General features: G+C 43.6%; 1 protein-coding gene across 2 annotated transcripts in view; it reads left to right on the top strand.

Moving 5' to 3' along the window:
* The window catches only part of jmjd1cb (jumonji domain containing 1Cb), a 189060-nt gene extending 165196 nt beyond the window's left edge, over positions 1-23864 (top strand). For both annotated transcript variants that reach the window (XM_075456812.1, XM_075456811.1), the window contains 9 exons: positions 396-737; positions 831-999; positions 1107-1197; positions 1323-1453; positions 6677-6799; positions 7240-7379; positions 7486-7662; positions 20320-20451; positions 22552-23864. In XM_075456812.1, coding sequence (XP_075312927.1) covers positions 396-737; positions 831-999; positions 1107-1197; positions 1323-1453; positions 6677-6799; positions 7240-7379; positions 7486-7662; positions 20320-20451; positions 22552-22644 — 1398 coding nt within the window. In that variant the 3' untranslated portion in view covers positions 22645-23864. The remainder of the gene's footprint in view (positions 1-395; positions 738-830; positions 1000-1106; positions 1198-1322; positions 1454-6676; positions 6800-7239; positions 7380-7485; positions 7663-20319; positions 20452-22551) is intronic.
* The last annotated feature ends 1036 nt before the right edge of the window (positions 23865-24900 follow it).

The following is a 24900-nucleotide window of genomic DNA, read 5'->3' as shown; positions in this document are numbered from 1 at the left end:
TAAGGCCTTCCCTGAAGAAGACGTCGTCTGGGTGCAGACGTTGCTCTAACACCTGATGTGCAGGTTTACACTTCCACTGGCACAAATGCCAATGTACCACTTATTTTTCCAGACTTGTGTTGCACCTGTCCCAACTTTTTAGAGATATGTTGCTGCCATTTTTCATGAAATGGTAAAATGTCTCCCTTTCAGCACTTGATATGTTCTCTGTGTTCTGTTGTGATTCAAATGTTTCAAATCATTTCATTCTGTTTTTATTGAAAATTGGGCTTGTAAAGAAGCATTTTGCATAATGGTGTCACCAAGGCCAGTTCATGTTTAAGCTTTAATGAGAAATAAGTCGGGTTATTTAGATTTTTTTTAAATCTAGTTGATCCTCTCTTCTTTGTCTATAGACAGGTAAGGGTGGACAGAATATGCCAAATATCCTTGATGACATCATTGCATCTGTGGTAGAGAACAAAATCCCTGCCAGCCGCCAAAATATCACTTCCAAGTTGTCAGTCAAGCAAACCACCCCAGGCAACAACAACAACGCCCCTCCAGCTGTTACCGAGGTTACCAAACCAGAAAGGAAGAAGTCAATGCCTCTGAATGTAGTGGTACCAGAGGACTCAACAAATCAATATCCAGACATTCCCCACTGTTGGCTAAACAACAAACAATTACTGTGGCTCAAAGACCACCGCAACCAGAACAACTGGAAGCTGTTCAGAGAATGCTGGAAACAAGGACAGGTACGCACCACTTTTACCAGAGGCAGCACTGCTCTACTAAGAAGTCCTTTGTCAAGTCTTTGGAGATGAATCCTTGGTTTTGTGTTTGTGTAGCCTGTTTTAGTGTCAGGGATCCATAAACGACTAAATGCCAGTCTGTGGAAGGCTGACTCCTTCAACCAGGAGTTTGCAGACCATCAGGGAGACCTCCTCAACTGTAAAGACCAAGTGGTGTCCAACTCTGGGATCAAAGAGTTCTGGGATGGATTTGAGGACATTACCAGTAAGTTCAACTCTGTTTGGTCTCACTGCTCTGGCTTAATAGCTTTTCTAATCACAGACAGTGACAAACGATCAGCCATTCAGTGTAAAACTCTGTTCCCTGCTCAGAGCGGCCTAAGTCTAAAGATGGAGAACCCATGGTATACAGACTGAAAGACTGGCCTTCTGGAGAGGAGTTCATGGCCCTCATGCCCTCAAGGTATAAGCTTCACCTGTTTTCAACTTTTACACCTGCTGTTCAGTCTCAAGCAAAATATAATACTATGGAGGCATACGCTATGCAAAGTGAGTATGAGCCCATGTTAAAGACGTGATTTATTGCAGATATGATGACTTGATGAAGAACCTTCCCCTACCAGAATATTCTGATCCAGAGGGGAACCTTAACCTGGCTTCCCATCTGCCGTCTTTTTTTGTCCGGCCAGATCTTGGGCCAAGACTCTGCTGTGCATATGGTAAGAAGAATAGGGCAGCGTGTGCAGTGTTTGATTCCATCTAATGCTTTGTACATAAATGCCATGCTAATAATCAAATGAGCACAGAGATGACCCTCCCAGCTTTCAGGCCTTAGAGACCTTTAACAGTAGAACTGCTGTTTGGAACCAGCTGAGTTCACCTCGCCTTATCTTTCTTTTTTTAAAGCATGTAGTAGAAACTGCAACTGGCCAATTCTGGGACAAGTGTTCTGATTATCTGTTCTGGGCAACTGGTGAAACAAGCTAATGTTACAGAATGCAAACCTTCACACAGTTCTACACAACGCTGTGTAGAATATCATCAAGCTGAGCATGGATATGCATCAATATGTATATGATATTACAACAGATGGCCCTAGGTGTTACACACTGAGGCTACGTGCCCACGACAACGGTAACGACTGATAAACGCAGAACATTTCGACAGATGTGCCTATCTTGCACACGGCGACGGCGTTTTTAGGAGTTCAAAACGGAGAAAACGCAAACGCCCTCCAGAGTGGAGATCTTGAAAACGATCCAACCTCTCGTCACCGTAGGAACAGTTCAAAACGCAGAAGTGCGTTTTTTGCACACGTTAAGTGGGTAGTTCTCCATGAACGACTCCCATATCTCACTATATTTATTTTGGACACTCTCCCAATCCACATTATCCACTGCCTTCCTGGCTTTGTAGTTCAGTGTCGTGTTCAGGAGCAACTGGACCTCATCATCTGTCCAAACAAAGTTTGAAGGCGTACTGTTGTTGCCGCCGCGCTTCGCCATTTTCTTCCAACTGACGCGGAGGAAGTAGCCACAAAACAGGCATTTCTCATATTTATTAATATATAACAATATAACTCATATAACAATACCAAAGGTATTGTTGCTACTGCCACCTACGTCCGGGGCGTGCATACTACATTGTCAAACTGCGAGTTTTATACGTTTTCCCTGTTCCCATGGATAGACAGATATCCACCCCCAAGCGCTCGTGAGAACGCAGATAAATTGTGGAGGAAAAAAACGGACATCTGCGTTTATGCTTCAGAGCGTTGTCGTGGGCACGTAGCCTGAAACGTATTATTAAGTTAAGAATTCAGAATATTTTGGAAACAGGTCCTTGTGCTGGCCCCACAGTTGTCAAATGGAACCAGACTTTGGAGGATGTGAGGCCGTGTGAATGCTGTGATGTTCTAGAATGCGCCGCTGAGGGTGGCAGCACATTGGAGTGGCTCTGTACCTCACATTGAGATTTTTTCTTTTTTCTAAATTTCATTCCTGTTTTTTCTTGGAAGAAATTGCATTTTTTGGACAACTGTTCCTTCCTGCCTTGGATGCTGTGCAGCTGGATTGATTTTTCCCAATACTTTTGTATATTTTGCTCTTTTGTTATGATGCATAACCATAGCAACAGGGTGGTTTACAACAGGGAGCAGCTGATTAACATTGGAAAAGCAGAAATAATTCGACAACTGAAGCCAGAAATCCCACTGGAATTGAAAAGGAGGCGTTGTGGATGCAGAGCAGGAGCAAAGAGGAGAGAAAGAAAGAAGAAGTTCAAACCATCTCTGCCATCCGTCATCATGGGCAATGTAAGATCGTTAGCTAACAAGTTGGATGAACTTTTAGCCTTGATAAGGACTCAGCAAGAATATCGGGAATGTAGCATTATGTGTTTTACTGAGACATGGCTACAGGATCATATACCCGACTCCAGCATCTTTCCTCCGGGCTTCCTGACTGTACGAGCAGATCGAGATTTAAAGAGTAGCAGGAAAAGGAAAGGGGGTGGATTGGCAGTGCTTGTCAACAACAGATGGTGTCACCCAGGACATGTTACTGTGAAGAGTCGTCTCTGCAGTCCTGACATTGAACTATTGGCAGTAGGTTTTCGTCCATATTATTTGCCAAGAGAGTTCACCAGTGTTGTTTTGGTGGCTGTTTACATTCCACCCTCAGCTGTTGCCGACACTGCATGTGATGTCATCAGTTCCGTTGTTGCTAAGATACAGACACAACACCCCAATTCTTTTGTGGCAATATCTGGTGATTTTAATCATGCCTCACTCTCTGCTACACTGCCAACTTTTCAACAGTTTGTCAGCTGCTCTACCAGAGAAAACAAGACATTGGATTTGTTTTACACAAATGTCAAGGATTCATACATTTCCAAATCAAGACCTCCCCTGGGTAAATCAGATCACAACCTTGTTTTTCTCTGTTCAGCATATAAACCCCTTGTCCAGAGACTACCTGTCACAAAGGGGACTGTTAGAAAGTGGTCACAGAAAGCTGAAGAAGCCTTACAGGGTTGTTTTGATGCAACCGATTGGATTTCTCTTTGTAAGCCACATGGAGAGGACATTAATGCCATGACTGAGTGTGTGACTGACTATATAAACTTCTGTGTGGACAACACCATCCCCACCAGAACAGTGAGATGCTTCCCTAATAACAAACCCTGGATCACCAGTGAGCTAAAGGAACTATTGAACAGGAAAAAAAGAGCCTTTAGGGAGCGAGACAGGGAGTTACTGAGGAGTATACAGAAGCAGCTCAAAGTCAAGATCAGAGAGAGCAAGGAGGTGTATAGAAAGAAGCTTGAGAGTAAACTGCAGAGGAACAATATCAGAGATGTGTGGTCAGGAATGAAGAAGATCACAGGCCTCAAGCAGAGGGAGGATCGGATGGATGGAAGTCTGGACAGAGCAAATGAGCTGAACACATTCTTCAACAGGTTCAGTTCAGGAACAAGCTCACCATCCTCCCCTCCTGTTCCCAGCCAAAGAGACATCCCACCCTCCTCTGACCCACAGCTTTCCTGTAACATCTCCACCTCCACCTCAGTCATGGATTCTTCTGCTTCCACTAGTTTGTCTTCAACCCAATCAGGAGATGCTGCTGTCCCCTTTGCCTCCCCCTCCCACTTTTCTGTTTCTAGAAGTCAGGTGAAGAGGCAGTTGGAGAGACTGAACCGGAACAAGGCTGCAGGTCCAGATGGTGTCAGCCCCAGAGTCCTGAAGGCCTGTGCAGAGCAGCTCTGTGGGATTCTGCAACACCTTTTCAACCTTAGCTTGACCCAAGAGAAGGTACCACTGTTGTGGAAGACATCCTGTCTGGTTCCGGTACCAAAGAAAACTCACCCTTCAGTCATCAATGACTACAGACCTGTTGCCCTGACATCCCACATCATGAAGGTCCTGGAGAGACTCCTGTTGACCCACCTGTGTAAGCAAACCAGCACATATCAGGATTGAGGAATATAAATACCTTGGTGTTCATGTGGACAACAGACTGGACTGGAGACACAACAGTGAAGCCATCTACAAGAAAGGACAGAGCAGACTGTACTTCTTGGGGAAGCTAAGGTCCTTCAAGGTTTGCAGCAAGATGTTGCAGATCTTCTACAAGTCTGTTGTTGAGAGCGTCATTTCCTCTGGCGTCATCTGTTGGGGCAGCAGCATCAGAACCAGGGACCTAAAAAGACTCAACAACCTGATAAGGAAGGCTGGTTCTGTTCTGGGGACGACTGTGGAACCTCTGGAGACAATAATGCAAAGAAGGATTTTGCATAAAATCAAGAGAATTATGGACAACCCTGAACATCCTCTCCATGAGACTGTTATCGGAAAACAGAGTCTCTTCAGTCAAAGGCTTCTTCAGTTTGGATGCAAAACGGACCGCTACAGGAAATCTTTCCTGCCCACAGCCATCAGCATCTATAATAACTCCTTGATTTAATTGAGCTACATCAACATTTAATTTCCCTCTGGGACAAATAAAGTATTTTTGAATTGAATTGAATTTAAATGTGAATGGGATCAGATCCACTCATTTGTGTACCAACATGTACCTGAAAATTTCTTGTGACCATGCAAGTTCAAGTCGGCATGTAACCATATTGACTTGTACCCTAATTTAATATGTAGTGTCCATGCGCACAGTACCTCATATTGATACTGGTCTCCTGTAAATCCAGTCCTCCAAGTGGATACTAGGATTAAATAACTGGGCCTGTGGTGCCTGCAGCTGCCCGTGTGTCGGTGTGCCGCAGAGTGTAAACCGGCTCCACTACTCCCACTCACCATTTAATATTATGTTTGCAGACCTGCCAACGTGTTTACCTTTTGCATGATAGGCATGCATCTTGACTTCAAACTACGCTGCTATGATAGATCACACTAACGTACACAGAAAGTTAATGCTGTTTTGGAATTTACACCAAGGGTCGAGCTGAAGAAGAAGATAAGGAAGGAGAAAATAAAGAAAAGAATAACTGAGCAACTGATAGTGCTGGATTAACTCCCCTTGCTTTCATCCACTTGTGTAAAAGTAAAACAGAAATCAGTAGTGCAATGGGATCAATTAAGCTGTCTCCACCTTTGACTGAAACAAAGTGCTGTACAACACAAAATAAAACAAGGCATAAAACACAAGAACAATGTAAAAACAACAATATTAAAATAATAAAAACAATAAAAGAAACAGAGTCTCATGCTGGGTTAAAAGCCAGGGTATAAAAATGTTTTTTTTCTGTGAAACCTTCATGAGTTTTCACAGAAAAAACTCATGAAGTTATGCTGTGATTTGGATCCATTCATCTTCTTTGAGCAAAGATTACTGCAAATCAATATTAATTTGTTTTGAGTGATCACATTCTGATCACATGTATCCTACCATTTCAAGGTTATTGAATGATTTGATGAGAATTTTGTGAATCACATGACCCTCAGTCACCAGATGTTGATCTAGCTGAACACCTATGATTAACATATTATTAATAATAATAATAATAATAATAATACATTTTATTTGTATTGCACTTTATATTTTATCATCTCAAAGTGCTACAGAGCAGAAACACAAGGCAAGAAAATTGTAAACATTTTTTAAAAGGAGAGCCTATAAAAGACTTTTTAGCAATAAGCTTTCTTAAAAAGATGAGTTTTTAGGTCTCTATTAAAGATCTTTTAGATCTATTAAAGGATCACCATCTATAGTACACTAAATGAGCTGGTTTCTTTTGGAAGAATAGTGTTCCATCCCTAAAACTGATTTCCAGAAATTTTCACTGAAGCTCTTTGGGCAACATGTGATGAGCCTACACCTTGTGTTAGTTTTTCCTTTTCCACCCATCTGTTTTTACTTTTAAGTTGTTTGATGCAGATAGAATCTCCCTCTTACCTTGCTCTTTTGAATAAATTGTGTCTTTCACTGTAGGTGTAGCTGCCTCTCATGACCAGGACTTTGGGACTGCCAACCTCCACGTGGAAGTCTCAGATGTAGTCTCTGTTCTTGTCTATGTTGGAATAGCCAAAGGCAATGGAGTCCTGTCCAAAACTGGTAAGACTTTCTAGATTTATTTAAATGACCAAGAGAGAATTTTGTTTTAATTTCATGAATTACAACAACCAGAAGAGAATAATCTAAAAAATAAAAAATAAATGTCACAAAAGACACAAAATGACTAAATTCTTCCATAACAGCTTAAAATGAAGCTAAAAGCAAAACCTGGTTAAGTATTAGATGAAGGCTTGCTTCCGTTTCTGTGTATCATCGTATTATGAAATAATTAGTTTAGGTTTTTATGGTTTGTCAGTTGAAGGAGTAGATTTAGGGAAGGATGTTATACATAACATCTGATAAGGTGAAATAAAGTAACAAAGTAAAGAAGAAATTGTTAATGATTTGTAACCAGTAACATAAGCTTACATTGTTAACCAAAGTAAATACCAATTAAACTCAGAAACATGAGTGAAAAAAATGTGTGCATCTGTTTCTAGGAGTGTTGAAGCGTCTTGAGGAGGAAGATCTAGATGAGGGTGTTCGCAGGAGGCTGAAGGACTCCAGTGAAACACCAGGGGCACTGTGGCATATCTACCTCAGCAGAGACATGGACAAAGTCAGAGAATTCCTGCACAAGGTTTGTACTCGCATAATGCTTAAAAAAATTGCTTAAAAAGATTAAGTTTATTTAAGCACAATGTTGACCTCGTATTTTTACCTCCCTATACTAACCACAATCTCAGCTCTGCAAGGAGCAAGGATTGGACGTGTCACTGGACCAGGACCCAATCAGAGAGCAGGGGTGGTACCTGAGCAGGAAGCAGCGTCAACAGCTGCTGGATGAGTACGGAGTTCTAGGCTGGACTGTCGTTCAATTCCTGGGAGACTCTGTCCTTATACCTGCAGGGGCCATGCACCAGGTAATTTTCCCACAAGGGAATCACCTCACTGGCAACATTTAGATGCATGGCAACAGTCTGATATTAACCCCATTAAGACTTTAATTTGAATCAGAACTGCCATGTAGTCAAGATGGCGGAGGGAGTAGGAGTGTAGTAAGAGAGCTCGCTTGAGTCGGGTTAAAAATGCCCACAACTAAATCGGAACACGATAGATGAAACTAAGGCATGAGTGGGTTAAACAAGAAAAGAAGCAGGAAAAACGATAAGAAGCAAAAAGGAGCTGAAGAGCGGCCGGTAACTGAAGAAATCTCTGAACACGAAAAAGACCCAACAGAGAGAATGGAAGAACACGAGGACACGGAAACGCTGCAAGACGGGTTCGCAGCTATCAGAAGTGATATTAAAGTTCTCCAGCAAGAGCTGTGCAGGGAGCTGGCCGTGTTCAAGGACGAGCTGAAGAAAGAAATGAGAGAGGAAATAAAGAATTTTCGACAAGAGATGGAGCGTAGGCTGTCCGAAAGCGACCGGGAGCTACAGGCACAGCGAGGGAGTATAAGCGAGGCACAGACGCGCATAGCGGAGGTGGAAGAATGGAAAATGGATGCTAATGAGATGCTAACGAAGGTGGTAGAACAAGCGCAGCTAATGCAGGAAAAACTAACTGATCTCGAGGGGAGATCAAGGAGAAACAATATCCGAATCTTCGGCTTGCCAGAAGATATAGAAGGGAGACCCACAGCTACATACCTGGAGCAACTTCTTAAAACGGAACTCGAACTTCCGGAGGGGATCAATCTCCAGATTCAACGAGCCCACCGAGCCCTCAACCCGAAACCAAGCCCAAACGCAGCACCGAGGTCAGTCGTGGTTAACTTCCTACAATTTGAGACCAAAGAAATGATCTTGAAGAAAGCATGGCAGAAAAAGGTCCAAGTAGCGGGAAAACGAATCTACTTTGATCATGACTACCCGACCGAGATTGTCCAGAAACGAAAGACATATACGGCCATTAAAAAAACATTGAAGGAGAAAGGAATACGTTTCCAAACACCACTCGCTAAAATACGGATACATTGGGAGGACGGAATGAAGACATATGACAGTGCCAATATAGCAGTGCAAGACCTGAAAGAAAGAGGCTACACAGTTGCTGAGCCAGGAGGAGACGCCGCGGCAGCGGAGGAGAAGCAGCGAGGAGCCGCGGGGTGGCAGCGAGTGAAGGGGAAAGAACGAGATGCGGCGCACCGAGTGAGAGAAAAACTGCGAAGTTTCCAATGGAAATCTTAAAATGATGTGCTCCTAGGAGAAGTCGACACTGCGGGAAAAGAGGTATGGACACGGAAGAACGGATCACGTCATTGAACAGGGTATTCTACCATACCCATGTTGTGGATAAAATAACTGACAGAAGAAGAGACCTGCAGAGGGACGGCTGGGAGTTATTCAGGCTTCTTTTTTATTTTATAAGATTTAATTAGAACCGACTGAGTGAGGGTGAGATGTTAAAGTTGGACATGTCTAGATGGAGTGGTACCCCACAAGATGGGAGTACTACTAGATCTAGGGAGAGGCCCTCAACAGAGGTGAGGATTTCCTCTCCGCCCACCAACAGGGACCTGGGGAAGAGGGATACCCCATGTTTGAAAGTCCATTGGGACTTTGGTTTATGTTTGTTCAGCAAAAGTTCATGCTGGTTCTGTTTTGAATTGCTTGGGAACATATCTGAAGGGACTGGTAAAATGTAGTTATGACTGATATCAAGATAATGTCACTGAATGTGAATGGTCTGAATAATCTGAGTAAAAAAGAAAGGGTGATGACAAAACTGAAAAAAGAAAAAGCACAAATTATATTTCTGCAAGAGACTCATTTATCCAAAACGACACATGAAACATTAAAAAAGTATGGTTACAGGAATTTATATTACAGCTCATATAAGGAGGGATGTAGAAGAGGAGTTGCTATATTAATTTCGAACACAATACAATTTGAATACAAAAAGAAATTAAAAGATAAAGAAGGAAGATACATAATATTACAAGGCAGAATAGAAAATGAATTAATAACCTTGGTAAATATATACGCACCCCCCGAGAGTAACAAAAAGTTTTTCAAAAACCTATTTGATTTAATAGCAGTTGAAACAGAAGGAATTTTAATCTGTGGGGGCGATTTAAATGTAGTCCTGAACCATAATATGGACACAACGAGCCACAAAAAAGGTAAAATGCAGTTATCGAAATTTATAAAAGTCTCATTAGAAGAAATGGGAATGATAGATGTATGGAGAAGCTTGCATCCATCAGGAAAAGATTTTACGCATTACTCGGCTGCTCATGGAGTACATTCAAGAATAGATTATTTTTTAACAAAGGTAGATGACAAACACAGAGTGAAGGAATGCAAGATAGGGGCGGCAGATGTTTCTGATCATAATCCAATTTATTTGGAGCTTCGTTTGGGTAATAGGAAACGAAATACGGTATGGAGAACGAACGTGGGAGTATTAAATAGCGAACAGCAGAAAGAGAAGATAAAAGCAGAAATAAAGCAATATAATGAGGAAAACAACAACGGAACGGTAGACCCGACAATACTGTGGGATGCCATGAAGGCAGTCATCAGGGGAAAGTTAATAGCTGCAACTGCGCTGGATAAAAGACTTAAATTACAGACATATAGGGCAAATACAGAAAGACTTAGGGAATTAGAACAGGAATACCAGCAAACAAAAGACCCAACAATATATCAAGAAACCAAGGTGGTAAAAGACAAAATAAACGACATACTAACAGGAGAGATTGAAAAAAGAAGCATGTTTCTGAAACAGAATTACTATGAAGCAGGTTCAAGGGCAGCTAAACTGTTAGCTAAACGGATACGTAAACAGCCAACACTCAATTCGATATATAAAATTAAAAACCCATATACAGGAAAACTAACGGATAATCCAGAAGAAATAGAGGAAATTTTTTGAGAATTCTATGAAAAACTATATACACAGCCTGAATTTCCGCATGAAGAGGAAATGAGAACATTCTTAAATGCATTAGATCTACCGTCAATTGGCAAATTACAAAATGAGACACTGACAGCAGCAATCACAATAGAGGAAGTGAAAGAGGCAATAAATACATTAAGAAATAATAAGTCGCCAGGCAGTGATGGATACCCAGCAGAGTGGTATAAGACGTTTAGAGAGGAGCTCACACCAATACTTACAGCTTCATTCAATTGGACACTTGATAACAATAAAATTCCTCCATCTTGGAGAGAAGCCATTATATCGGTCATACCAAAACCAGGAAAAGATAAAGAGCACTGTGGTAATTATAGACCAATCTCACTATTAAATGTAGACTACAAGATATACACATCCATAATTGCTAATAGATTAAATAACTTTATAACAGATCTGATAGAGGAAGACCAAACAGGATTCATGAGAGGACGTCAAACACATGATAATATCAGAAGAGTACTACACATAGTAGATCAGGCGCAACAGAAAAAGCAAAGTACCGTATTAATAAGTGTTGACGCAGAAAAAGCATTTGATTTAGTAAATTGGGAATTTCTATATAAAACGCTAGAACGATTTGGATTCAGTAATAAATCAGTACAGTGTATAAAGACATTATATCAATACCCCACAGCGAGGATCAAAATAAATGGAAGCCTGACTGACAAATTCAACATACAAAGATCAACCAGACAAGGATGCAGTTTATCGCCTACATTGTTCGCCCTCTTTATAGAGCCTCTGGCACAAGCAATACGACAAGAAGAAAAAATCAAGGGAGTCACAGTAAAGGGAGAGGAACACAAGATAGGCCTTTTTGCAGACGATGTAATAACTTTCCTCGAACAGCCAAATGAATCGTTACCAGAGCTGATGAATCTTTTTGGAAAGTATGGTAATCTTTCGGGATATAAAATAAATATAACCAAAACACAAATTCTAACATTTAATTACATTCCGACAAAAGAAATACAGGAATCATTGCCCATTAAATGGAATATGAAAGAGATTAAGTATCTAGGGGTTAACATTACTAAAGGGTTATCTTCACTGTACAAAGCAAATTATGATAAAATAAGCCAGGAGATACAAAAAGATATAGATAGATGGACTACTTTACCTCTAGATTTGAATTCAAAAATTGAAGCTATTAAAATGAATGTGCAAGCAAAACTTTTATATTTGTTTCAGGCACTACCAATAGAGGTCCCTCAAAATCAATTTGTGATATGGGACAAGATAATATCTAGATTTATTTGGGGTGGAAAAAAACCTAGAGTTAAATATGAAACTCTTCAGTTGCCAAAAGACAAAGGAGGTATGGGTCTTCCAAAATTAAGAGAATACTTTTGTGCTGCCCAACTCAGACATATTATATGCTGGTGCACACCGGACTACATGGCCAAGTGGAAAGATATGGAGAAGGAATTTGGAGGATACCCAATTCAAAGTGTTATCGGGGACAAAGATAGATATGAAAAAATCAAGAAATATATGGATCCGATTACAGTATTTACATTGGATTTATGGTTCAAAACATTAAAAAAATACAAGATTAAAAAAGAAATGAAGATGCTCAGGTGGGTAGCATATGATAGCGATTTCAAACCAGCAATGTATGATAAAGGGTTTAAACAATGGATAAACAAAGGAGTCACAGGGTGGTACACACTTCAGAAGGATGGAGAGCTTGAGAGTTTTCAAAAACTGAAGGACAAGTATAACTTAGATAAACACGAATTTTACAGGTACCTACAATTAAGAGATTATTATAGAACAGAAATAAAGTGGGATCCCTGTGTTGAAGTGAATGGTATGATTCAAATTGTAATAAATTCATTCAGTGGAACAAAAATTAAAATCATTTCCACTTTATATCAAAAACTGAGGATGAATAAGAATTCAACTAAGTATGTTAAAGAAAAATGGGAATCAGAACTTAACGTGACAATTCCAGATGAAGATTGGCTAGACATGTGGAAAACGCATCAGACATCCACCAATTCACGGATATGGAGGGAATTTGCATGGAAAAATCTAATAAGATTTTTCATTACACCTAAAGTCAAGAATAAGTATAGTGACACCAACCTGGGATGCTGGAGAAATTGTGGATCAGTGAATGCCGATCATGCACACATATTTTGGAACTGTTCAAAAATTGTTCAATTTTGGAAAAATGTACATGAAACGGTGAAGAAGATTTTGGGATATGATATCCCCTTGAGTAGCAGGGTACTATATCTGTGCATTTTTCACGGTGCCGATATAAGGGGAAAGGACAGGTATCTGATTAAGATAATGTTAGTAGCTTGCAAGAAAGCTATTACGAGGAACTGGAGAAAGACTGACCCCCCTTGTCAAAACCAATGGATTGACATAATAGAAGAAATTTACATTATGGAGAAACTGACGCATCGACTGAGACTCCAACAGGCACAAATGGACAAAAAATGGACAAAATGGATAATATTTAAGACGAAAGATAGTGACAACAAATAGAGAATAACCTACTTATACCAGATAAGTCAAAATCTATTAGAATAACGGCTCCCAAGTGAAAGTTCTGTGTAAAGCGATGTTTAGTGTGTAATGTTCATGTATGTAAAAATGTGAAAAATCCCAATAAACAGAAAATTAAAAAAAAAAAAAAAAAAAAAAAAAAAAAGAACTGCCATGTAAACAGCATTTTCTGGGTACCTTAACCTGAATAAGGTCATTCTCTGAGTAAGCAATGATTTAAAAAAAAAAGCTAAGTGGTATAAGCTGATCTTTATCACATTTTCTGGACATGTGAATACATTCGGCTTTACAATACGTGCCTTAGGCTCCGGAGTTGCCAGTTCCACTTTTTATAAGCAACTTTGGGCTTGTTCTTAAAGGACACTGTCACTTGTTTTGGGCTTTTTATGAATTGGGTTGCTTGTTTCTGTCACAAGATGTGGCATCACAAAATCTGGCAACACCAAGGGTCTGGTCGTATACTCTTTTTTTGCTTAGGAACTCCCCTAACTGAATGAAATGACCTGGAAGTATCTGCATAGCAGCCAAGATAAAAGCCGTTAAAATTCTCCAAAGGCTTACGAAAGGAGCTCCATTGTTTGCTTTCCTGTAGAATAGGATACACCGGACCACCTTTATGAGAAAAGAGAGAATTCCATTCCACAGTTCCTTGAGTCAGTTCCACAGAAAACAGACTTGGACCTTGCAGCACCTTGGAACAGAAAAAATGAAAGCCCATAACAGGCTGTCACAATCATCACACCTGACATCTCATCCTTGACTAGAGGTGTCCAAGCTCAGGTGTCTCTTACGTTTTTGGAAAGAAAAGTGTGACAGATTATTCTGGAAAGGGATGCCAAAAACGTTTTGCTGGCAGCCTTTCATAATGCTTGTGTCCTGTTGCTGAGCTCACATGCAGATGCAGATGCAGCTTTTTTGTAAATACCAGTGAGGAAGCTATCTAGAAAAAAGGCTGGGAAGCGCTGTGAAAGAGCATTCGCAGGATACACTGGAAGGAGCCAAAATTGCAAATGCCTTGAATCACACAGGACTTAAATGATTTGCCACAAATGTCTCAGTGCCATTCACCGCAGGGTACCATTAGAGGTCCTATGTCCATATCCTAACTGGTCAGAGCTCTCACAAGGATGGACCTAAATGAGATTAGGCTTTTCCAGACCAGAACTTATTTATAGTTCCTATCAGTGTTGTAAAAAGTAAAGACTACTCTGGGTACTTTTCTGTGTACACACTGCAGGAACTGAGGACAGCCAGGACAACCCCTGGCAAAAATTATGGAGTCACCACAGTTAGAGGATACTCCGTCAGAAGTGTTTCCAGGCCAGAATTGGGACATATGATCTCTCCAACGAGTCCAGGATCTGCCCCGGGGCCTCCTTCCAGTGGGACATGTCCGGAAAACCTCCAAAGTGAGGCGACCAGGAGGCCTCCCAACCAGATGCCCGAACCACCTCGGCTGACTCCTTTCGATGCGGTGGAGCAGTGGCTCTACTCTGAGCTCCCTCCCTACTTATCTCTAAGGCAGCCACCTTCCAAAGGAAACCCATTTCAGCCGCTTGTATCCACGATCTCATTCTTTCAGTGAGGATTGGAACAAAGGTTGATCAGTAAATCAAGAGCTTCGCCATCCAGCTCATCTCCTCCTTCACCACGACGAATCGGAGCAGTAATCCTGAGGTTCCCAAACCAGACACCCTCCTCCATTACTATGCCTTGAAATCCTATCCATGACAATCACAAATATGTTCATAGTCTCCCCGAATTCCTCCCACACCTTCAGCAAACACCAGTGCTGCAGCCCTTTAGTACAGCTGCTTCGAAGGACCCTGTGGAAAAACAAGCCCAAAAGGCCTCCCTTTTCAACTTGACGACTTCCCTCACCGCTCCCGTCCACCAGCGGGTACCCTGGTTACCACAACGATCGGCACTGACAACCTTCAGGCCACAACTCTTGGAGGGAGCATCCGGAATGGAGGTCCTGAACATGATCTGTTCGGTATGTGAGAGAAATTCTCCCGAAGGTGCGAGTTAAAGACCTCGGGGACAGGGGCTTCCACCAGACATTCACCAGTTCACCCTCACTACTTGCTTGGGCTTACCAGGTCTGTTTGGCTGCCACGCCCCTCTCTTCATCCAAGAGTCCAAGACATACAGCTGCAGGTCTGTACCTTGGCACCAGGCCAAAGGTCGATCATTGACCTTTGGCCTGGTACCAAGTACACTTATGAGCCACCTTATGCTTAAACATTTTTTAAATTTATTTATTATATTTATATTTATATTTATTATTTTTTGGGGCTTTTGTGCCTTTTAATGGATAGGAAAGTTCAGTTCGGGTCAGCAGGAAGCAGGGGGCAGAGAGAGGGGGAACGAGATGCAGCACAGGGCCGTCCGATGCTGGACAGCTGCAGCGAGGACTATAACCTCTGTACATGGGGCGCCTGCTCAACCTTACCTGACTCCCGCCCTCTGGTATTCGCATACCATCTGGGACGAGCCCACAACCGACATGATTTCAAATGGGGCTATTTTTTCTAAAACTCGCGCATGTGATTGGATGAAGAATCTGTCCGTCATCTTGACTGACACGCCACTGCAGCCACTCCAATGACTCAACCCGTGACGTAGCTCAGAGCTTACCTGACTCCCGCCCTCTGGAGCATGAATGGTTGGCCATAACGCGGCCATAACGCCGCCCATTCATCCAAAGTCCCACCCAGCGATTAATGATTGGCTCTCATTATTTTCTAATCGGACGAAACACATATGACTCCCATGCTCCTCAGATGGTTGTGTGAGGAAAGGGAACGTCCCCGCGTGTAGTTGGTGAACGCAGCCAGATGACGTGAGTCAGGTTATGCTCAACCCACTACGCCATGGACCACCCCACAGACCACCCCACCTTATGCTCAAACATATGGTGTCTTTCATGGACTTCTATGGCTAGCATAAAAGTCCAAGAAGAAAGTTTGAACACTGTGCTCTGTGGAAAGATGCGTCATCAGGAAATGACCTCAGCATCATCAAACCTCCTCTTAATTGATGGAGGAAGAAAAGAGTCCAAAATGTCCGAGCCTGCCTGTGCATCTCCTGCAGAGGTAATGACTGCCATCTCCCCTGGTCCTTTACCTGCCATCTCCCCCGGTCCTTTACCTGCCATCTCCCCTGGTCCTTTACCTGCCATCTCCCCCGGTCCTTTACCTGCCATCTCCCCTGGTCCTTTACCTGCCATCTCCCCTGGTCCTTTACCTGCCATCTCCCCCGGTCCTTTACCTGCCATCTCCCCTGGTCCTTTACCTGCCATCTCCCCTGGTCCTTTACCTGCCATCTCCCCTGGTCCTTTACCTGCCATCTCCCCCGGTCCTTTACCTGCCATCTCCCCTGGTCCTTTACCTGCCATCTCCCCTGGTCCTTTACCTGCCATCTCCCCCGGTCCTTTACCTGCCATCTCTACTGATCCTTTACCTGCCATCTCTCCTGGTCCTTTACCTGCCATCTCCCCTGGTCCTTTACCTGCCATCTCCCCCGGTCCTTTACCTGCCATCTCCCCTGGTCCTTTACCTGCCATCTCCCCCGGTCCTTTACCTGCCATCTCCCCCGGTCCTTTACCTGCCATCTCCCCCGTCCTTCACCTGCCATCTCCCCTGGTCCTTTACCTGCCATCTCCCCCGGTCCTTTACCTGCCATCTCCCCTGGTCCTTTACCTGCCATCTCCCCCGGTCCTTTACCTGCCATCTCCCCTGGTCCTTTACCTGCCATCTCCCCATGTCCTTTACCTGCCATCTCCCCCGGTCCTTTACCTGCCATATGCCCTGGTCCTTTACCTGCCATCTCCCCTGGTCCTTTACCTGCCATCTCCCCCGGTCCTTTACCTGCCATCTCCCCTGTCCTTTACCTGCCATCTCCCCTGGTCCTTTACCTGCCATCTCCCCCGGTCCTTTACCTGCCATCTCCCCTGGTCCTTTACCTGCCATCTCCCCATGTCCTTTACCTGCCATATGCCCATGTCCTTTACCTGCCATATGCCCTGGTCCTTTACCTGCCATCTCTCCTGGTCCTTTACCTGCCATATGCCCTGGTCCTTTACCTGCCATCTCCCCTGGTCCTTTACCTGCCATATGCCCATGTCCTTTACCTGCCATATGCCCTGGTCCTTTACCTGCCATCTCTCCTGGTCCTTTACCTGCCATATGCCCTGGTCCTTTACCTGCCATCTCCCCTGGTCCTTTACCTGCCATCTCCCCCGGTCCTTTACCTGCCATCTCCCCCGGTCCTTTACCTGCCATCTCCCCCGGTCCTTTACCTGCCATCTCCCCATGTCCTTTACCTGCCATCTCCCCCGGTCCTTTACCTACCATCTCCCCATGTCCTTTACCTGCCATCTCCCCTGGTCCTTTACCTGCCATCTCCCCATGTCCTTTACCTGCCATCTCCCCTGGTCCTTTACCTGCCATCTCCCCTGTCCTTTACCTGCCATCTCCCCATGTCCTTTACCTGCCATCTCCCCCGGTCCTTTACCTGCCATCTCCCCTGGTCCTTTACCTGCCATCTCCCCATGTCCTTTACCTGCCATATGCCCATGTCCTTTACCTGCCATATGCCCTGGTCCTTTACCTGCCATCTCCCCATGTCCTTTACCTGCCATCTCCCCATGTCCTTTACCTGCCATATGCCCATGTCCTTTACCTGCCATCTCCCCTGGTCCTTTACCTGCCATCTCCCCCGGTCCTTTACCTGCCATCTCCCCCGGTCCTTTACCTGCCATCTCCCCATGTCCTTTACCTGCCATCTCCCCATGTCCTTTACCTGCCATATGCCCATGTCCTTTACCTGCCATATGCCCTGGTCCTTTACCTGCCATATGCCCTGGTCCTTTACCTGCCATCTCCCCTGGTCCTTTACCTGCCATCTCCCCATGTCCTTTACCTGCCATATGCCCATGTCCTTTACCTGCCATATGCCCTGGTCCTTTACCTGCCATCTCTCCTGGTCCTTTACCTGCCATATGCCCTGGTCCTTTACCTGCCATCTCCCCTGGTCCTTTACCTGCCATCTCCCCCGGTCCTTTACCTGCCATCTCCCCCGGTCCTTTACCTGCCATCTCCCCCGGTCCTTTACCTGCCATCTCCCCATGTCCTTTACCTGCTATCTCCCCCGGTCCTTTACCTGCCATCTCCCCTGGTCCTTTACCTGCCATCTCCCCTGGTCCTTTACCTGCCATCTCCCCATGTCCTTTACCTGCCATCTCCCCTGGTCCTTTACCTGCCATCTCCCCATGTCCTTTACCTGCCATCTCCCCTGGTCCTTTACCTGCCATCTCCCCTGTCCTTTACCTGCCATCTCCCCATGTCCTTTACCTGCCATCTCCCCCGGTCCTTTACCTGCCATCTCCCCTGGTCCTTTACCTGCCATCTCCCCATGTCCTTTACCTGCCATATGCCCATGTCCTTTACCTGCCATATGCCCTGGTCCTTTACCTGCCATCTCCCCATGTCCTTTACCTGCCATCTCCCCATGTCCTTTACCTGCCATATGCCCATGTCCTTTACCTGCCATCTCCCCTGGTCCTTTACCTGCCATCTCCCCCGGTCCTTTACCTGCCATCTCCCCCGGTCCTTTACCTGCCATCTCCCCATGTCCTTTACCTGCCATCTCCCCATGTCCTTTACCTGCCATATGCCCATGTCCTTTACCTGCCATATGCCCTGGTCCTTTACCTGCCATATGCCCTGGTCCTTTACCTGCCATCTCCCCTGGTCCTTTACCTGCCATCTCCCCATGTCCTTTACCTGCCATATGCCCATGTCCTTTACCTGCCATATGCCCTGGTCCTTTACCTGCCATCTCTCCTGGTCCTTTACCTGCCATATGCCCTGGTCCTTTACCTGCCATCTCCCCTGGTCCTTTACCTGCCATCTCCCCCGGTCCTTTACCTGCCATCTCCCCCGGTCCTTTACCTGCCATCTCCCCCGGTCCTTTACCTGCCATCTCCCCATGTCCTTTACCTGCTATCTCCCCCGGTCCTTTACCTGCCATCTCCCCTGGTCCTTTACCTGCCATCTCCCCTGGTCCTTTACCTGCCATCTCCCCATGTCCTTTACCTGCCATCTCCCCTGGTCCTTTACCTGCCATCAAACCCACATCATCAATCATGGTGGAAATTGGCTGTTTTTTTTCTGTTCAGACAGTCATCTTTAGAACATGCAAACTCCAGAAAGGCCCCAGCCAGGATTCCCTTATCCATTTTATTTACACTTTCTCTGAATTTCAGACACATCTGACTGGGATCTTTTGTCACACTCTGAGCTGAATTGCCTCCTTGAAGGAGTTTAAGAATCCTTTTTGTCTTCTCCACTGACAGCTCTCTTGTTGAGGCCTGTCAGTCAGCAGCTGCAACAGCTAGTTAATCTCTGGAAGAACTCTTTTTAACAAATTTTGACTTGTGGAGATATTTGTTTTAGAAATGCAAATTCCAAGGTGATTCCATAGTTTTTTGCATCACTATTGAGTGATTAAATGAATTTTTGATCTGACAAAGAAATAATTGCTGAATGAATGTGTTCAGCGTCTTGCTTAAGGACACTTTAACATATGGAGGAGATTGAACCACCTCCCGTCTGATTGGCAGATGATAGACCTGCTACCTGAGCCACAGGCACTCTCACACTGATTGGTTGAACACATGACTGCAGCATCAGCAACCACCGTTCCAAGATCCCACTGTAAACACTGATAATACTTTTGCCTTGTAAGCAGCTTTTAACATTTAAAGCGTGGCTGGGGGCTTTATTTTGTGCTCTGTGTTTGCATGTTCCTCCAGGCTCTGGTTTCTTCCCACAACATGCATGTTGGGTTAGTGGTGACTCAAAGCCGGCTGTAGATGTGAATGTAAGCGTGCGTGGTTGTTGGAAGCAGTGTAGAGAATGCATTTTATCTACCATGTGTTTTCATTTAAAGTCTCCAGTATATGCTTGTTAATATAGAGAGGTTTCTTTGCAAAGTACTGCTTGCATACCATTTCTCTATGTTGACTGTTAATTGTTATTTTGTTATTTACTGTAGTGACATTGTTTGATGACTTAATATGTTTTCAGTTCCCATAAAAACTCTCTTTCCTCTCTGTGTGTAAGGTCCAGAATCTTCATAGCTGTGTTCAGGTCATCAACGACTTCGTGTCGCCTGAGCATGTGGCCAGTTCCTTCCACCTGACCCAGGAGTTACGGGCCAATAAAGACGAGGTCAACTATGAAGATAAACTACAGGTGATGGACAAAAGCTCAGTAATCCATCAACAGCGGTGTTTAAAGCCTTTCTGTTAGTCCGTTTAAACTGTGTCTGTCAGCCTGCCTCAGTTAGGTGGAATGTGCCTTTTTCTTTAGAGACTCTGTGTGTGTGTGTGTGTGTGTGTGTGTGTGTGTGTGTGTGTGTGTGTGTGTGTGCCTGTGTGTGCCTGTGTGTGTGTGTGCGTGTGTGCCTGTGTGTGTGTGTGTGTGCCTGTGTGTGCCTGTGTGCGTGTGTGTGTGTGTGTGTGTGTGTGCCTGTGTGTGCCTGTGTGTGTGTGTGCCTGTGTGCGTGTGTGCCTGTGTGTGTGTGTGCCTGTGTGCGTGTGTGCCTGTGTGTGTGTGTGTGTGTGTGTGCCTGTGTGTGTGTGTGTGTGTGTGTGTGCCTGTGTGCGTGTGGTTAGGGTGTGGGTGCCCCAGAGTTTGGTATATGGGGGTCTTCTTTCAGAGGTGTGTATGGTACACGGATGGTTCAGGAAGCCCGGGGCACTACCCTGATGTCTGGCATGTTCTGTATTTGTCAAACTTCTCTCCGATTCAACCCTCGTCCTGAGCATGCAGGAGGGGACAGTAGAGAAACGACTCTTTGAACAGGAAGAAACCTCTGGCAGAACCAGAACCAGGAAGGGTGGCCATCCGCCTCCTCCAGCTGGGGTTTGAGAGGACAGAAAAGAGGGGACAACAAACACTGTAACACCATTCAAAGGATATCTGTTGGAACAGGGAAACACGAGTTAATGACCACAATAATGTCACATATACATAAAGAGAGTAAAGTGAGGAAAGGTGTGTCAGATGAGGCCCCCCAGCAGTCTGGGCCTATAGCAGCTTAACTATGGGATGTTTCAGGATCACCTGAGCCATCCCTAACTATAAGCTTTATCAGAAAGGAAAGTTTTAAGCCTGGTCTTAAAAGTGGAAAGGGTGTCTGCTTCCCGGACATTTACTGGCAGCTTATTCCACAGAGAGGGGCCTGATAACTGAAGGCTCTGCCTCCCATTCTACTTTTAGAAACTCTGGGAACCTCAAGTAAACCTGCAGTTTGGGAACGAAGTGCTCTGTTAGGAAAATATCTTATAATGAGATCTTTAAGATATGATGGAGCTCGGTCATTAAGAGCTTTATATGTAAGGAGAAGAATCTTAAATTCTATTCTGAATTTAACAGGGAGCCAATGAAGAGAAGCTAAAACTGGAGAAATATGATCTCTGCTGTTAGTTCTCATCAAAACTCTGGCTGCAGCATTTTGGATCAACTGAAGGCTTTTCAGAGAATATGTGGGACAGCCCAATAATAAAGAATTACAGTAGTCCAATCCTGAAGTAACAGATGCATGGAGCAGTTTTTCTGCATCACTCCGAGACGCGGTTATAGAAAATGAAACACACATTGTTCAAATATTTGGTCAGTTGTCTCTGTACTATAATGTAGTGTTTAAACATTAGGAATGGAGGTGTGGTGGAAGTGTTGGCTTTCAGCCACAGCTTGGGTGATTGTCCACATATTCCCTGGCTCAGTTCCACCCATCACACATCTGTCGCACACACAGAAAGCAATGCAGGAGGAGACAATCAACCCCATTTTTACAACTTGTCATGTCCTTTCTTATTGATGTCGCTTTGCATCGCTACACACACACACACACACACACACACACACACACACACACACACACACACACATATATACATGTATATACACGCACATATATGTAGGCCTGGATCCACAGTCCGCTCCTTCCAAACTGCTGTTGTCCTTACAGAATGTTCAACACTGTCCATTTCATCTTTTTTGCAGTTGAGCAGCAACCATATTCATTTGTCATTTAGTGCTGATCCAGATTTATTTGAGTTGACAACTGATTAATTTAAAGATGAAGATGCATTTTGTCTCTTTGTTGTCTTGTGTTTTACAAACCAAGTGGTTGGTTGATTTTCCAAGAGACAACAAAACAGAATATTAAGAAGAGTACAAAGCAAATATTTTTCACATATAATGTACATGTACATTGATGCAAGCAGAAAAGTCTGAATTGAATGTTAAGTCCAATCAGTTTACCTCTTCCCGTCTCCTCGTCCTCAGGTGAAAAACATCCTGTTCCACTGTGTGAAGGAGGCAGTGAGCTCACTGAAGAAGAGCCCCTCCAACAGAGATCTGGAGGAAGAGAATTCATGACACATCCTTGGCCGTGGCCATGCCTTACACAGAGGGCTACGACTCTCAGTGGTACTTCACCACACTCTCCTCATCGTGTGAAAGAGTTGGTCTGGTCAAAGTTGGTTCCACGATCCAGCTATTTTCACCATGTGAACATCTCACGGCCACCTCCATCATCCCCCATCAAACCTTCCGTGCCAAGAAGGGACTGAACCAGGACCAGAATGCCTGCTGGACCGGCAGGGACTAAGAGAAAGGAGCTCCATTAAAGGCACGATGCAGACCCCTGCTGGGGAAACCCAGCTCCTGTGTGTGGCTGCTGGTGCTTCAGACGGGCCCACAGGCAGCGGTGATGGTGGAGCCAGTGAGGGCGCCTCTGAGCCAGCCGTGTGTGGATTGTAAAAGCCAGGATGCTTTCATCTGTCTGTGGCAGAAGGCCAAACAGTGTCTTGGACAGAACATTTTGCAGCATCACCAGCAGCATCAGGATAAAAAGTGACATATCTGAGGTTTTATGAGGGGAGAAAAGCAGATATTAGTTGTTTCCTCTGTAATATGTCCTTGTCCTGTTTTTCTAGTTGTATCTGTCTATTGTGGTTTTGTTCTCAAATTTTTCATACAACATTGTTTGAATTCCACTCTGGAGGTTTATTTATTTTATAGCTATGTGATAATGCAATGTTATTGAGCATAAATGTGAGTTGTAAAGTTGTTTTTTTGTTTAATGTCTCTGTGTGGAGAATGCATACACACACAGACACACACACACACACACACACACACACACCTCAACACCAGCTAATGCCTGTAACTTTGGGAAACGTCGATGCTCTACAGTCCTCATGCCATAAATAAAGTTTTTTGAAAATGAACTGCCAAACTTTTGTTAAGGTTGTGTAAAGCTGTATTGTGTAAAGAAAAAGGCTTCTACACTCGTACTCAGCATTTTATTAAAAAAGTAACCGCTGTAAAATTGAGACATTTACAAAAAAAGATGTAATTTATTTAAGAAAAGATTTGTCTTGCTTTTGTTAACATTTACTATTGTGAATTTTTGAAGTTAAAGGTTCAAATAATTACAAAGTTAATTATGAATTGTAAATATATACATATATACATGAACTGAGGTATTTTTTTATAAAATGGCTTGCTTCAATTTTAAATTTTAAAGTGTTACATGCTTTGTACATTAAAGTTCAAAAGGGTTTTACATTTTCCATTAAAATGGATTTATCAAACATTTGGTGTTGTATTTTTGATTTGAGATGGATGTACGTTTCCTCCTGGGAGGAAGAGGGTCACTGACTTCACCTGAGCAGCTTCCTGTTCAACTTTTATCCTTACCAGCATCTCACAATTTGTTATAGCACTAACAGACTTATAAAAAATGTTCTAAATACAAATCAACTAAAAAGTTTATTTTGTGCCAAACAAGATACAAGAGGTCAATACTTGTCCTGAGTGCACTTGTAAATACAGCATGTATTTCACAGGTTAAACGAAAGTGATACCAAACCATGTGTCCCAGCTGTCCACCAAATTGATCTCACTATGAAGACCAACGATTGGCTTCTGCCTAAAAGGGCAGCACAGAGGAAGAGCAGACCCTGAAAGAGAGGCTACTCTGTGTAATGATGAGGAATCTGTTTATTTTAGACATGTCATGTAAAAAAGGACAACAACAGAACTGTTTGGCAATTTATTGTTTTTATTGAAATCAACTCAGAGGCAGGGGGCTGTATACTGGCAGGTATCATGCCGAGAAGTGCGTCCCCTGCTGGTCATGCTTTAAAGAGGGTGGAATGGAATGATATAACTACATCATAATTTGTTCATCTGATTGAATTAACAGATGCAAATTTCAACAAGTCCAAAATTGTCTCTAAAATGAAAATAATCAAATTCTATAGTTTTAGGTTTGTTTTTACATTATTTCATCTGGGCTATACTGAGTAAATGTTGTTCAAAGAAAATGTCTCCAACCGTCTTCCTACAAAAGTGTGAGTCAGGCCCTTACTTTGGAATGTTTGTACAATAATGTAATAATAGGTGAAAGAGATGCTCTAAACTCTCTTTCGGATTATTATAAGTGCACATGTATTATTCATCTACATGAAGAAATGAGAAAAAAGATGAATGAATGAAACATCATTGTCAGTTGAATATTATCACTGTCACTTTATTGGATAGATGTAATAAGCCACACCTAAGATGGCTTACGCGTGCTCCCGCGAATGGGGATGCATTTCTCAGCATAACACCGGCGTCCCATGC

Source organism: Odontesthes bonariensis, chromosome 23, assembly GCF_027942865.1.
Source record: "Odontesthes bonariensis isolate fOdoBon6 chromosome 23, fOdoBon6.hap1, whole genome shotgun sequence".
Taxonomy (NCBI): Eukaryota; Metazoa; Chordata; class Actinopteri; order Atheriniformes; family Atherinopsidae; genus Odontesthes; species Odontesthes bonariensis.
The sequence above is the reverse complement of the archived record's forward strand: the minus strand, read 5'-3'. Positions and strand labels throughout refer to the sequence as shown.